This window comes from Phoenix dactylifera, chromosome 5, assembly GCF_051530095.1.
Source record: "Phoenix dactylifera cultivar Ajwa chromosome 5, Ajwa_hap1_PhDact_Kaust_v1.1, whole genome shotgun sequence".
In the NCBI taxonomy this organism is placed as follows: Eukaryota; Viridiplantae; Streptophyta; class Magnoliopsida; order Arecales; family Arecaceae; genus Phoenix; species Phoenix dactylifera.
In genome coordinates, this window is record NC_143194.1 from 29,722,032 (window position 1) to 29,736,432 (window position 14,401).

General features: G+C 46.4%; 2 protein-coding genes across 2 annotated transcripts; one reads left to right on the forward strand and one right to left on the reverse strand.

Annotated features, from left to right (window-relative positions):
• The first annotated feature begins 631 nt into the window (after nt 1–631).
• Nucleotides 632–5,195, forward strand: LOC149753542 (uncharacterized). The gene is made up of 2 exons (XM_089923555.1): nt 632–3,838; nt 4,929–5,195. Exons 1-2 carry the CDS (start codon nt 632–634, stop codon nt 5,193–5,195), a joined length of 3,474 nt encoding a protein of 1,157 aa, XP_089779681.1.
• A 2,816-nt stretch (nt 5,196–8,011) lies between these two features.
• LOC103702468 (uncharacterized) lies at nt 8,012–12,456 on the reverse strand. The gene is made up of 2 exons (XM_008784908.6): nt 9,587–12,456; nt 8,012–8,723 (listed from the first exon to the last, which is right to left on the reverse strand). Exons 1-2 carry the CDS (start codon nt 12,195–12,197, stop codon nt 8,332–8,334), a joined length of 3,003 nt encoding a protein of 1,000 aa, XP_008783130.3. The 5' UTR covers nt 12,198–12,456; the 3' UTR covers nt 8,012–8,331.
• Nucleotides 12,457–14,401: the final 1,945 nt, after the last annotated feature.

A 14,401-nucleotide genomic window follows, 5' to 3' on the forward strand; every position in this document is an offset into this window, starting at 1 on the left:
AATAGTTAGCCACTTGTAAGTGCATTCGGCCATAGGCTTGGGTAGGCATTATTGCCTAATTTCGGTCCTAAGGGACTTGGGCCAAGGCAGGGTAAATCAACCCCCCTTGGATTTGGCTAAGGAAGGGAACCATCAATCCCTCCTTAGATATTGTATTTCCTTTTCAACTGAATCAAAGTTGCCTTTGATGCCTCTGCATTCTCAAATGAGTTGTCTTCATTGGCAAGCAAGACTTTAGATTCCGAAGAGGAGTGCAAGACTCCATCCATAGCCGAGCATACTTGGAGTTTGGAGGAGCAAAGTGCCGATTATTTCCTTTGCATTGGCGCTATCTACATTCGGTCAAGGCGGCACACCTTGATTAGGCCAACGCCAAAGGCTAAGAGGAAATCCCTTGGTGTGGGAAGTGCATGACCGACACTTGGTCCCCACCAATTTGGTGCTTTCGTTGAGAGATCACTTCAACAAGAAGATCATCTTGAAGGTAGCGCCATTGCCTTTGAATACCTTTGAAGGATTGTTCTGAATCTACATCAAAATTATCATAGAAGCCGAGGGTAACCAAAGGCTTGAAGCCCTTGAAATTCAGTCCAACCGAATCAGCAAAGCCTTGGAAGAAATCTCCCATTCCATGGCTGAAATGAGGAGGGATACCAATCATAGTTTGGAGAGGTTGGAAAGGAGGATTTCGAGTGGAGAAAAAAATATGAACAAGGAGACTTGGCCGCATGCCAATGGGCAGGACCAAGAGAGGGGAAGTGAGGAAGAGTTAGCAAGCAACCATAGTGGTTGCCGAGTGAGGGAGAGAAGGAGTGAAAGAGTAAGAAGAGGGAGTAGAGTGGAAGGATTTGGGGTTTGTGTGGACCGGTTTGGAAGAGGTGTGGAGTATGAAGAGACTTATAGTGTGAGGGAGTCCGATGAAGAGCCCCGAATTGCCACTAGACCGAGTGGGAGAAGAAGGGAAGAAAGGGTGAGAATGCATCACCATGGAGATGTTGAAGAAGATGAGGGAGAGCCTAGAAGAGAAGTGAGGAAACCAAGGATAGACTTCCCTAAATTCAGTGGGGGAGATCCTTTTGAATGGATGGACAAGGTGGAACAATTCTTCTATGTCTATGAAGTTCCACACAAGGAGAAGGTCACACTTGCTAGTTTTCATCTTGAAGACAAAGCAAGCAAATGGTGGAGATGGTTGAGATCCATCTATGAAAAGGAAGGAAGGAGACTTGGGTGGACTGCATTTGTGAAGGAGTTCATGACTCAATGGGGGCCATCCCCTATTGTGAATTATCATGGACAATTAGCAAAGATCAAGCAAGAAGGAAGGGTGCGGCCTTATGTTGAAGAGTTTCGCCACTTGCAAACATTGGTGACGGGTTGGTCGGAGGAAGCCTTGATGGGCACTTTCATTGATGGCTTGAAGCCATGGCTTGCCAAAGAGGTCAAGTTGAAGCAACCCAACTCTATGCAAGAGGCCATGCGCATTGCAGAAATCCTAGATGATGGCTATCAAACCGAGAGGAGAATGATCAAAGACACCATCAACCGGGAAGCCAAGACCATGCCAACCAAAGTGCCATGGAAGATCAAAGATGCAGTCGGCAGCAACCCAAAGAACAACCAGCCACAAGTCAAGCGGCTGTCAAGGGAGGAAGTCCAAGACTACATCAAAAAGGGCTTGTGCTTCAAATGTGGGGAGAAATGGAACCGAGATCACAAGTGCAAATCTGGGCAAGCATTCCTAATTGAAGTCCAAGATGCAGAAATTGAAGTTGCAGAAAATAGCCAAGCAAGTGATCCGGATGAAGATCAATCCCACAATCAGCCAAGTCAAATGCAAGCGGAGGAAAGTGATGCAAAATTATCCTTGAATGCCTTGACAGGGGTGCCAAAGCCAAGCACCATGAGGCTACTTGCATGGGTCGGCAGAAATGAAGTCTCACTGTTAGTGGACAGCGGATCATCCCACAATTTTATCAATGCAACCATTGTGCCAAAGTTGGGGTTACATCCTACAAGCATTCAGCCATTTGAAGTAAAGGTGGCCAACGGTGAGAAGCTTACATGCAAGGAAGTCATCCATGAAGTAAAGATGAACATTCAAGGGGTAAGAATCATGGCTGATCTTCATGTGATTCAATTAGTAGGCCTTGACATAGTCCTTGGAAATGCATGGTTAAGACAAGTAGGAAAGGTGATCACTGATTTTGGATCCATGACAATGGAATTCAAATTGGGTAGTCAAAAGAAGAAGTGGGTTGCCTTAGGGAGTAGTGAAGTCAAACCATGTGAGGCTTATACCTTAGAAAAACTTTGCAAGGGGGGTGCCCTATGTGTAGCCATAATGTTAGCCACTCAAGACCAAACCGAACCAAAGCCCATGAAAAATGAGTTAGAAGGAGTCCCTAGTTCGGTGAGGCCATTACTAGAAAGACACTTGAAAGTCCTTGAAGTACCAAAGACCATACCCCCTCAAAGGTTATATGATCATCCTATACGACTTAAGGATGAATCCAAGGCCGTGAATGTCTCACCATATAGGTATGCCCACTTCCAAAAGGGAGAAATTGAGAAGCAAGTTGATGACATGCTTAAGCAAGGACTCATTAGGAGAAGTTCTAGTCCCTTTTCATCACCTGTCCTCTTGGTTAGGAAAAAGGACAACACATGGAGATTTTGTACTGATTATAGAGCCCTTAATGAAGCAACAATCAAGGACAGATTTCCAATACCAACCGTGGATGAAATGTTGGATGAATTGCATGGTGCCACAATCTTTACTCGGCTTGATTTGAGAGCCGGATATCACCAAATCAGAATGAAGAATGAAGACATTCACAAGACTGCATTTAGAACACATTTGGGCCACTATGAATACCTAGTCATGCCCTTTGGTTTGTGTAACGCACCATCCACATTTCAAGCGGCAATGAATGACATCTTCCGGGCCTATCTAAGAAGGTTTGTCATTGTGTTCTTTGATGACATTCTGATTTATTCTAAGTCAGTGGAAGAGCACTTGGAACACTTGGAATTGGTCCTAAGGATCCTAGAAGAACATCAATTCTACATCAAGGCATCCAAGTGTGCATTCATGCAACATGAATTGGAGTATTTGGGCCATATCATTTCGGGAGAAGGAGTCAAGGTAGATCAAAGGAAAATTGAGGCCATGGTAGATTGGCCACTACCCCAAAGCATCACGGCATTGAGAGGATTTCTTGGATTGACCGGCTACTATAGAAGGTTTGTCAAGAATTATGGGTTGATTGCTAAATCCTTGACAAACATGCTGAAAAAGGGAGAATTCTCTTGGACGGATGAGGCAAGGAAAGCATTTGAAGACTTGAAACGGATGATGACCCAAACACCGGTTCTTGCCTTGCCTAATTTCAGCATTCCCTTTGAAGTTTATACAGATGCAAGTGGGGACGGAATAGGGGCAGTGCTAGTTCAAAACAGAAGGCCCATTGCATTCATGTCAAAGGCACTCGGACCACAGAAAAAAGCCAGCAGCACCTATGCCCGAGAATTAATGGCTGTGGTTCATGCAGTAAAAATCTGGAGGCCATATCTATTGGGGCGAAGGTTCACAATTGTGACAGATCAGCAGGCCATCCGCCATCTCCTAGAACAAAAGATCACAACGCCCGAGCAGCAGAAATTTTTGGTGAAACTATTGGGCTTTGAGTATAACATTGTCTATCAACCGGGAAGAGACAATAAGGTAGCCGATGCATTGTCAAGAAAAGAAGGAAGTCCTCTTTTGAAGATAGAAGATTATCAGCCCATCACCCTTGAGGACAAGGGAGTTCTTCAAGAGGGGAGGAATGGTGAGGTTCCTCCTAATTCACCTCACCAAATCAGCCAAATCACGAAGGCCAAGGCGGAGCAAGAGCAAGGCTCATGTCCGCCCAAAGGTCTTCTTTCATTCCTTGGGGCACAACCGAGGTTCGGCCATCCTTGGCAAGCAAGGGCCGAGTCATTGGCAACACCGACCGGGCACAGCAGCGGCGCGCCCAAGGCCGCAGACCTTTGGCTGGGGCGCCACTGCAACCGAGGCATCCGACAGGCCACAAGGACCAAACACAAGGCAAAGCCATTGGCCGGGAGGGCCAAGCCAAAATTCCAGCCGCGCGCAAGGATTGGACGCCCCGGGTCCAAGCCATTGCGCGCGCACACCAGCAAGCCAACAATATCCGGACGGGCACAGGCGCGGCCAAGGCAAGCCCAGCACAGGCCAAGGCACGCGCAAGCCACAGAGGGCCAACCGACAGCAACGGGCCGCGCGCGCCAAGGCACAGCAGGCGCGCGGGCTAGAGGGAACCAACGGGCGGCAACCGCCCAGGCGCGCCCAAGGAGCACCGTGCGCACGGGCCCTTGGCGCCAAAGACCGCCGCGCGCACAGGCCTGGAGCAACGGCCGGCAACCGCCAGCGCGCGCGGGCCCTTGGCGCCCAAGACTGGCGCGCGCACGCGCCAGTGGCAACGGCAGGCAACCGCTGGCACGCGCAGGCGCGTGGCCGCCAGCGCCAGCGCGCGCGCGTGCCATGCGCCGCAGACAGCAACCGCCCGAGCGCGCCAATCACCAACCGACCGAGTCCATGCGCGCGCGGGAACCAACATCCAGCAACCGGCGGGCGACCGAGCGGCCAGCGGCCAGGCGCCCAGCGCCCAGACGCCCCGCGCCCAGGCGCCCAGCGCCCAGACGCCCAGCGACCGAGCGCCCAGCGGCAGAGCGCCCAACGACGGAACGCCCAGCGCCCAGACCGACAGAGCCAAAGGATCCAACCACCGACAAAAGGGTCAGGCGCAGGAAAACCAAGGCAGCGCCTGGTCTGCCCATGCCCACGCGCAGCCCGCCAGACCGCGCGCGGCACGGGCAAAACCAGTGCGCCGGGCCATGACAGCAGGATTATCCTTCTGCAGAGACAAGCACAGAGGAGTGCCAACAGCAGCCAACTCAAGTCTCTGCAGTGGCCACAGCTTGGCCAACAGCAAGAAACTGCCAACATCCAAAGTTGCAGGCCATTGCCAACAACAGCCAGAAACCGCCAGCAACCACCGCCAAGCCAAGCAAGCAGCCAACCAAATGGCAACCGAATCAAGACAGCAAACCAAGCAAGGGAAGTTCCCAAGGAGTTGCCACAGCATGCAAACAGCCAGCCGGATGGAAGCCTTTGTAGGCCATTGTAGGGAGTCTACAAATAGGGCCAAATGAAGTGGGGGGAGGGACTTTTGAACCATTGAATAGTTAGCCACTTGTAAGTGCATTCGGCCATAGGCTTGGGTAGGCATTATTGCCTAATTTCGGTCCTAAGGGACTTGGGCCAAGGCAGGGTAAATCAACCCCCCTTGGATTTGGCTAAGGAAGGGAACCATCAATCCCTCCTTAGATATTGTATTTCCTTTTCAACTGAATCAAAGTTGCCTTTGATGCCTCTGCATTCTCAAATGAGTTGTCTTCATTGGCAAGCAAGACTTTAGATTCCGAAGAGGAGTGCAAGACTCCATCCATAGCCGAGCATACTTGGAGTTTGGAGGAGCAAAGTGCCGATTATTTCCTTTGCATTGGCGCTATCTACATTCGGTCAAGGCGGCACACCTTGATTAGGCCAACGCCAAAGGCTAAGAGGAAACCCCTTGGTGTGGAAAGTGCATGACCGACACTTGGTCCCCACCACTGTTCCATCTTGTAGGGCGGTTGTTCCTAGTGAAAGTAGGAGATATTCCAGAACTTCCTTCTTGGAAAAAAAGAATGCCATGACTCTTCAGTCATAGGGTATTTGAATGTGAATACTTACCAGAGATCCCTGCTGGATGGATTTGTTTATCCTGAAGAATAGCTTCATGGGGATTACGGCAGCCCCAGATACAGTGCTTTGATTGCAATGAAACATTGTAACTAGTACCTTGAACTGATCTAGAGTACAAGCATGGTGTTCTCATATCTGGATGTTTCTAAATACTTTGCACATAAACAAAAGCTTTTGGAATGTTTTAAATAAGAGATAAAAACTATTAACTCTTGTATCTAGGAAGCAGCATTATGCATAGTTTTGGGGCTCTAACATGATCAATTTTCATGTTGGTGGATTGTCTTTCCTTTGTTATTTTACATCACCGGTGTCACCCCAGGAGCAAGCGCCGAAAGCAAAGATTGACTGTCCAAATTGTAGGCTTTCTAAGATGCTCCATAATGCTTCTCAAGTTCTACCCTTATGATGAGCATGATCCATTCTGATGTCAGAGGATTTTCTTGCATTGATTATTTTACTTCACCATCCTTGGCTTTAGGAGTAAGGCTCCGTTTAGAAGTGGTTGGTAAAAAAATTGAAAAGTTGTTTTAGTTTTGTTAGAAAGCTAAAATATCTTCTTTAAAAAAAGCTTTAAAATAAAGTTTTTTTTTAAAAAAAGTACTTTTAGCGTGCGTTAGAAAGCTATTTTGATTTATTATTATTTTTAAAGACCAAATACCTATAATAAAATATTACAATTATAAAAAAATATTTTTATATATTTATTAATATATAATGATAATAATTATAATATTTTATATCTTTATTATTGTATTATACTATAAATATAATATGTTATTATATTATATTATAATATATTGATATATTATATTATATAATATCAAATTATATTATATTATTATGTTATTGTATACAATATTATTTTACCATATTATAATAATATTATATTACATTACAGTAATATTATATTATATTATATATTTATGTAATAATATATATTATATTTTATTATGTTTCGTTGTATAATACTATGTAATGTTATTTATGGTCATTTTATTACATCAAAAGTGCTTTATCAGTTTGCTTACAAAACACTATTAAAATTTTACATTACTTTAAAAATGTAGTTACCAAACAACAAATAATTTTTTATAAAAGCTCTACTTCAAAAAGTATTATTTTCGGAAGTTCTACTGCCAACAACTCTGCCAAACAAGATCTAAGTCTCGGGTTTGATTGTTCAAAAATGCTCCATAATGCCGCTTTAACAAGGAATTGTCCCCGCCCATCCCACTGCATTCGCTGTCATGACGGTGATGTCCTCCATCCTTCACATCTTCCTTCCCTCCTAAAACTTAAAGCCACTTGATTTGTTCCATGGATCAGATTTATCAATAACAATGACAATTTATATTCCATTTGAGCTGTCACGAATCAAGTTCTACTGGCTCAAAGGGCACTGATATCTGTTTCTGTTATTCTCTACCATCCACTTGCTTTCTAGAAATATACCAACAAGAACTTTCAACCATCAGCACTCTTTTGAACAACTTCGGCATCAATGCTTTGATTAGGACCCTCCTGCTGCTTGACCTTCTATCTTCCACTTCTTTGAGCCACCATTTTTCTCCATCCAAGCAACTTTCATCCAGCTAGCTCCTGATTTGAGATTGTCTCAGGATCACTCATCTTAATTAGCGTCATAGTTAAACTACTGTCTTTTCCCTTTCCAAGCTTGTCTGTGTCTGGCTTCAGAACGCCCAATTTATGGGCAACCACCGCCTACACCTTCATATTCTTACTCTGACCTGATCTTCGATATTTTCTTCCCAACTTACCACAGTCCATACAGCCCTTAAGACCTAAACGTGGCTTCAAGAATATACAATTTACTTTAATAATTTTTGCAAAGTGGGAGGCGGACATATCTAGGGAATATTGACACGTAAAATAACCAGTTTACCGCATCTACCAGCAACACGCAAGGATGAAAGCGATTTTAAGAGCACGAGCACGACCAACAGCCCCAGCATCTAGGCTGTCTCGGTGGAAGTCAGAAAATAGTATAGATATACTGCAGAGTGGGGACCGTCAGGCATTCTAGAAATTAATGAGGTCCCTAGATCAATCACTACTCGTACAGGCATCCTCATAATTTAATTTATATAGCTGTCTTCCATAGAGCGATGTTACATTTATATAAGCCAAAGCAACCGTAATTTCTCAGCGTAATTCAAGAAGTGAATGCAATTCTGAGTCTCTCAACCATGGCGTCATTCAAGAATTCAAACAGAATCGTACAATCTATGGTCGCTCAACACTTTACTAGCGGCACAAATGCCTGTGCCAACAGCAACCAGAACAAAGCAGCAAATAGCAAGATGCCTAAAGGAAGTGCCTCTTTTTGCTTTTCTTTTTTTTGCCTCCTTCAGAGCTGCCTGGGCTACAAGAAAAGAAAAGGAGCATACGGAGAATCCGTTTACAATATTTTCGGACCTGCCTTATATGAGTCTTTCCACCAGATGATATGAATCACTTTCCCCGAAAGCAAATTACAGGAAACTTGGTCGTCTTCAAACAATACTCCCCTGGTCGGATGCGTTCTCGTAGTAGTAGGGGGAGAGTTTTCCGTCCCTCTTCTCGGGCTTATTAGGCTTGTTAGTACTCACTTCTAGCAGCATCTTCACTACCCTTCTCATGGAAGGGCGGTTGATGGGGAGGGAACTGGTGCAAAGAAGGCCAATTTTGAGGACCTTTTTTATCTCCTCCATGAAGCACACGTCAAGCTTAGGGTCAATCACATGTTCGACACCCTTCTGATCTATTGTGCCGCATACCCACTTCACCAGGTCCTTCTCCCCAAACTCTGGATCCACAGGGAGCCTTCCTGTCACCAGCTCCAGCATGACGACACCGAAGCTATATATGTCACTCTTCTCATTCACCCGAAGAGTGTAAGCATACTCTGCAATGCATCCAGAAGTTTATTAATATGTGAAATCTGCAACAAAAAGTTTCAGGCCTCCAGTAGTTAAAGCAAATAGATGCATTGAGACCATATAACAAAGCACAAGCTTTGAAGACTAGCGGACTAAAAAGTTGAAGTCAGTTTATAGTAACCTATCGCATCAGATAGCAATCAAAATTAGCTTAAATGAGATCTATCTGATTTTCTTTTCCTGGAGACAGCTCAGTCCTGATAGGAAAGAGCATCTGAATTTGTGATGAGAGATTTCAGCAAACCCTTCGTACATCAATCTTAGAAAAATGCAGATATACCTGGTTATTTTTAAAAAATAATTGAGCATAATCTGCAAAAAAGAAAAATAAATACTTCTAGATCAATAGACAATATAACTAGATGCGCATGCAGAAACTGAGCAGGGATACGGGCAAGTCTCCAAACTACAGAGATTGGACAGTGCCTCAAGTTTTATTCAAATCAGGTAAGATCAATGGTAGACATGTAAATCTTCAGCTGCAGAGCTTAGACGAATCCAAGGGAAAAGAACAGAAGTAAAAACCTTCCGTATACACTAGCGACAAAAACTTTCATGACGCAAATTTTTGGAAGTTCAGAACTGAGGTTAAGGAGAGGAGACAGCAAGAACAAACTGCTTAGAGAGAAGGAAATTTAAAACATAGATATGTATCAAAACATAAAAATCTGCAGATATAATGAGGCGATATAAGTGAAGAAGACAGCGTTTAGAAAGTACAGAGCAAACTATAGATATTGCGTTGCCTGCATAATATATACTAACATGGAGGACGGAAACAAGTGTATCCAACTTAAGAAGAACACGTACAAACATGGATCGAACAAACCTGGCGCGATATATCCACATGAACCCGCAATAATCGACATGGATTTTGGCCCCTTCCCAATCGCTTCCACTGCCTTTGCAACCCCGAAATCCGCCACCCGTGCTCCAAACTCTCCATCCAACAGGATATTGTTCGACTTGACATCTCTGTGCACAATCGGCGGCACGCAATCATGATGCAAATACGACAGCCCCTCCGCCGCATCCACCGCAACCTTATACCTCGTCGGCCAATCCAAGAGCCCGCCCTTGCTGCCGTGCAGCAGGTCCCCCAGGCTTCCCTTGGGCATGTATTCATAAACCAGCAGCTTGCAATCCTTGTGAGTGCAGCAGCACCACAGCTTGACGATGTTCTTGTGCCTGATCTTCCCCAGAGTTGCAACCTCTGCTTCGAAATGGTCATCCACTGTCCGATCCACATCATCGTCCGCATCCCTGTTCGATGCTCCCCGGAGCTTCTTCACCGCAACTGCCTCCCCATTGCTGAGGACGGCTTTGTATACCTTCCCGGACGCGCCGCTGCCGATCACGTTGTCTTCGTCGAGGCAGTCCAAGATCTCGTACTCGCTGAATCCTAGTTTGTGGAACGAGGTCAGCGTCCACTTAGACCTATCCGTTCCCAGCTTGGACCTCCTGTAGTTCCGGTACCTCCAATAGAACCATGCCACCCCGACGAGCAGGACCAGCGCCGCGAGCATGAAGATCGCCCGGAGCAGCCAGAAGAACTCGTGGCGAGTCCTTCTGCCTCCCTGCGAAGCAGGGCACAGCCCCGGCTGGTCCGCGCACAGCCCAGGGTTGCCCAAGAAGCTGCTGCGGTAGACCTGGGTCGCAAACAAGGGCGGAAGAGATCCCGACAACTGATTGTTGGATACGTTGAATTGGTTGAGCTTCAAGTTCTGCAGCTGGCCGGGGATCTCGCCGGTGAGCACGTTGTTTGAGAGGTCGAGATAGTTGAGCACCGGGAGGTCGCCGAGCTCCTGCGGTATCCCACCAGAGAATTCATTATAAGCGAGGTTCAGCTCGCTCAGCTTTTTCCACGATTCGATCCCTCTGAGCAACTCGCCCGACAAGGAGTTGTTGCGGAGGTTGAGCCGGCCCAGCTGCGCCAAGTTGCCGAGAGACGACGGCAGCGGCCCCGTCAGCCGGTTGTTCGCAGCCGAGAACTCATACAGCTTGGACAGAGCTCCCATTTCCGATGGGATACCGCCGCTGAACTGGTTGTCGGTGATGACGAGGTTGGAGAGGTTTGCGGCGTTGGAGATAACCGGAGAGATCCCACCGGAAAAGGAATTACCTTTGAGCTCGAGAAGCCACAGGTGGGGCAGGCCCCACATGCCGGCCGGGACCTCGCCGGAGAGCCGGTTGTTCGTGAGCCGGACCCGTGTGAGCGCCCGGCAGCGGCCGAGACTCTCCGGTAAGTTCCCGCCGAACATGTTATCGATCAAAAGGAGCTCCTGCAGCACGCCGTGGTCGCAGATACTCGCCGGGATCTCCCCGGAGAGCAAATTGTCCGAGAGATCAAGATAGATCAGAGGGGAGCTCTTGCCGAAATCCGCCGGCAGCGAGCCGTTCAGCTGGTTGCGGAAGAGCTTCAGATCGACGAGGTTCGAAGCGCGAGACAGATGGCCGGGGATGCTACCGGTGAGCTGATTATCGTAGAAGTGGACGGTTTCGAGCAGAGGGGCGTCGAAGAAGTCCTCAGGGAGCGGACCCTCGAGCTGGTTCGTGGAGGCATCGATGTGACGGAGATTGGCGAGCTTGGAGAAGCCCGAAGGGATGGGCCCGGACAGGGAGTTGTGATATAGCTCGATCTGGACGACGCTGGAGAGGTGGGTGAGGCTCGGCGGAATGGGTCCAGAGAGGGAGTTGCTGGAGAGGTCGAAGTTGATGAGGTTGGCGAGGTGGCCCAGTTGGGGGGGGATTTCGCCGATAAGATTGCAGTCGGCGAGCCAGAGCTGTTCGAGAGAGCGGAGTTCGGCGAGCTTGGCGGGGACGGGGCCGGGGGTGAGGGGGTTATAAGAGAGGTTGAGCTCGCGGAGGGTGGAGACATTGGACAGAAAAGAAGGAATGGTGGAGTTTAGAAGGTTGTTGACGAGGGAAAGGCGTTCGAGACGGGGGAAGTCGGCGAAGGAGGGGGGAATGGGCCCGGAGAAGTTGTTCGACGACAAGTCGAGGGAGAGGAGGGAAGGGAGGGAAGCGAGTGCGGCGGGGAGGGGGCCGACGAGGTTGTTGATGGAGAGGTTGAGGTGGGAGAGGGAAGGGCAGGGGCGGAGGGAGGAGTCCGGGAGGGAGGAGTTGATGTAGTTGCTAGAGAGGGAGAGGGAGGCAAGGGAGGGGAGGCGGCAGAGGGCGGCGGGGAAGGGTCCAACGAGGTTCTTCATAGAGAGGTTGACGGAGGTGACGGCGGGGTCGGAGGAAGGGGTGGCGGGCGGCGAGCAGAACACGCCGGTCCAGTTGCACGGCGTGGCGTCGCGGGGGTTCCAGTTCGACAGCGCATTGTCAGGGTCGTCCAGGCCTCGCTTGGCCTCGAGAAGATAAAGGCCTTCTTGGTTGAGAGAGAAGGAGGTGTGGAAAAGATGGAAGAAGAGAAAGAAGACACGAAGAAGTCTCATGGTGGCGAGTTTTGGAAGTTCGGTTCTAGCTCTCTCTCCCCCTCTCTTTCTGGGAACGAGTTCAGGTGGAGTCAAGGACTTCTAACTATACGAAGGTGGGAGTGGGGGAGTGTGTGCGAGGGAGAGAGAAGGGAATTTGAGCTCCCGAGAAGAGAGCAGTTCCAAGGGCCATCTGGCCGTCTCATCGGCGCTGAAAGGGAGAGAAGAGAGTGGGGACGAGTGGGGCGGCCAAAGGGCGCTTGCTGCGTACAACGAGAGTGTGAGAAATTTTAAGAAGTTGGGATAGAAACTGGTTTACCAGCCATTAAAAATGACAGCACTTATTAATTCTCAGGAGGTGCTGGGCTGGTCTCTTGGGATTTAATGGTGATTATTTAGATTAAATTCTTTAATATCTCGATTCTTCTTGTATGCCTCGCATTGTAGGTGTCAAATAATGGTTGTCTAAAACTTCACATAAATCATATTATTATATTTTACAATTCCTGTTCATAATATGCACGCAGCATCTAGAAATCGCACACTCACGTTCCCAGTTCTCTAACAACTAGGCTGTAAAGGATCCAAAACTTAAAATACATGGTTGGACACTGTGTTTATTATATATTTATATTGCCACCTACCAGTTATTTAGGTTGCAGACTTGCAGATGGTGTATGGTAATGGATGCAAGCTTATAGCTCAGTTCTTTAAAACTTGACTGAGGTCTACTTGAAGGGTTGTGGTAGATTTAGACCCTGGTTTTGCGACTGCGTTTTACTGGATTCCTGTCGAACGTGCATGGTCCAACTTGATAGTAATGGGCCAGCCCCACTCTTTTTGCTGGACGTTTTATCTGCTTTGTCGGCTCATGCGAGCGAGTTTATTAAACCTACCTGGGCCCTCTCTCGCGCATTGAGAGGATCGAGCCCTAATTTGAAAATTATAAATTGTGATGGGACTACGGGACACAACCCATTTTTAAAATGACTCATCATTTTTAAATGCGAAAGAAACAATATTCAGATCAATTAAATATTAATAAAATGTTGAGTTTTCTTTTCTTGAAATTAGGCCGGCAACAATTGCATTGACCAAGTTAAAAAGAAACATGATGTAAATATTCCGGGATGAAGTCGAAGCAAGTCCACAAATCTATCAACCTTTGTATGCTTCATTAATGTGCTCATCAAACATCGTTATTGAAGTTAAGTCGTGTAAATGGAGAGAATCTCACTCCTTTTATCTCGTATAAAATGGAGCTCTAGGGAGCAGAGTATTTTTTTCTCTCGCTAAAGCAGATATTTTTTTTTGCTAAAATGGATATTTTATATATTACGAGTATGAATATACTTAATAAAATCAGAAAACAGCAACTCACAGAGTGCCCTAAGCAACCCTCCCTCCCAGACCTATAGAATGCCTCTGGAGTGGCAGGCCACATAAGTAGCCACGTAGTCTGCAGCTTTGTTGGTCTCTCTGAATATATGCTTAGCCTGAAATGTTATCAGCGTACTTACAGCTAGGTAAATGTTATCATGTTTCTACCCCTCGCTTGAGTCACAGCTCGCTATTCCCTCAATTTTGACAACAAACTTATGTCCCATGAATTTCAATAAATCAGCTGTTGATTTAATTTTTAAAATTTAGCAGATGGAATTCAACCTAAAAGGACATTAGGATAGCTTGTCGCGGTTGCATTTTTTCCCCAATTTTATGAGTAAAAATAGAAATTATCCTTGCCATGGCACAAGTTAAGCAAGTCTTTAATAAAACAATCACACAACCGAAAAATCCTGCCTCCAAAAGAAAGGATGAAATCTTAGGAGATGAGGAGAAAGCTGATTACCATCTACTGCAGCATGTGCAACCTTAATAATACATATACTGCACTCAAACTAATAGTAATGCACGTAATAATTATTATAATAATAGTAGCAACTATATTATTAGCAAATTTACTAGCTGTGATAGCAATAACATCAAGTGTCAAGATATCAAAGATGCACACCATCGGTCAACAGTAATAGCAAAATTGACAATAATTAAAATGTAAACATTGGTCAACAGTAATAGCAAGATTAGCTGTTGTGATAATCTGATGTTGATGGCGATTATATGCCCAAATGAACAAGTTAAAACAAGAGTCGAGGAATCTAAAATGGGGAGAGTATTCTTTATTCATGTAATTCTTAATTTATACAGGTTAATTTTCCCCTTTCCCT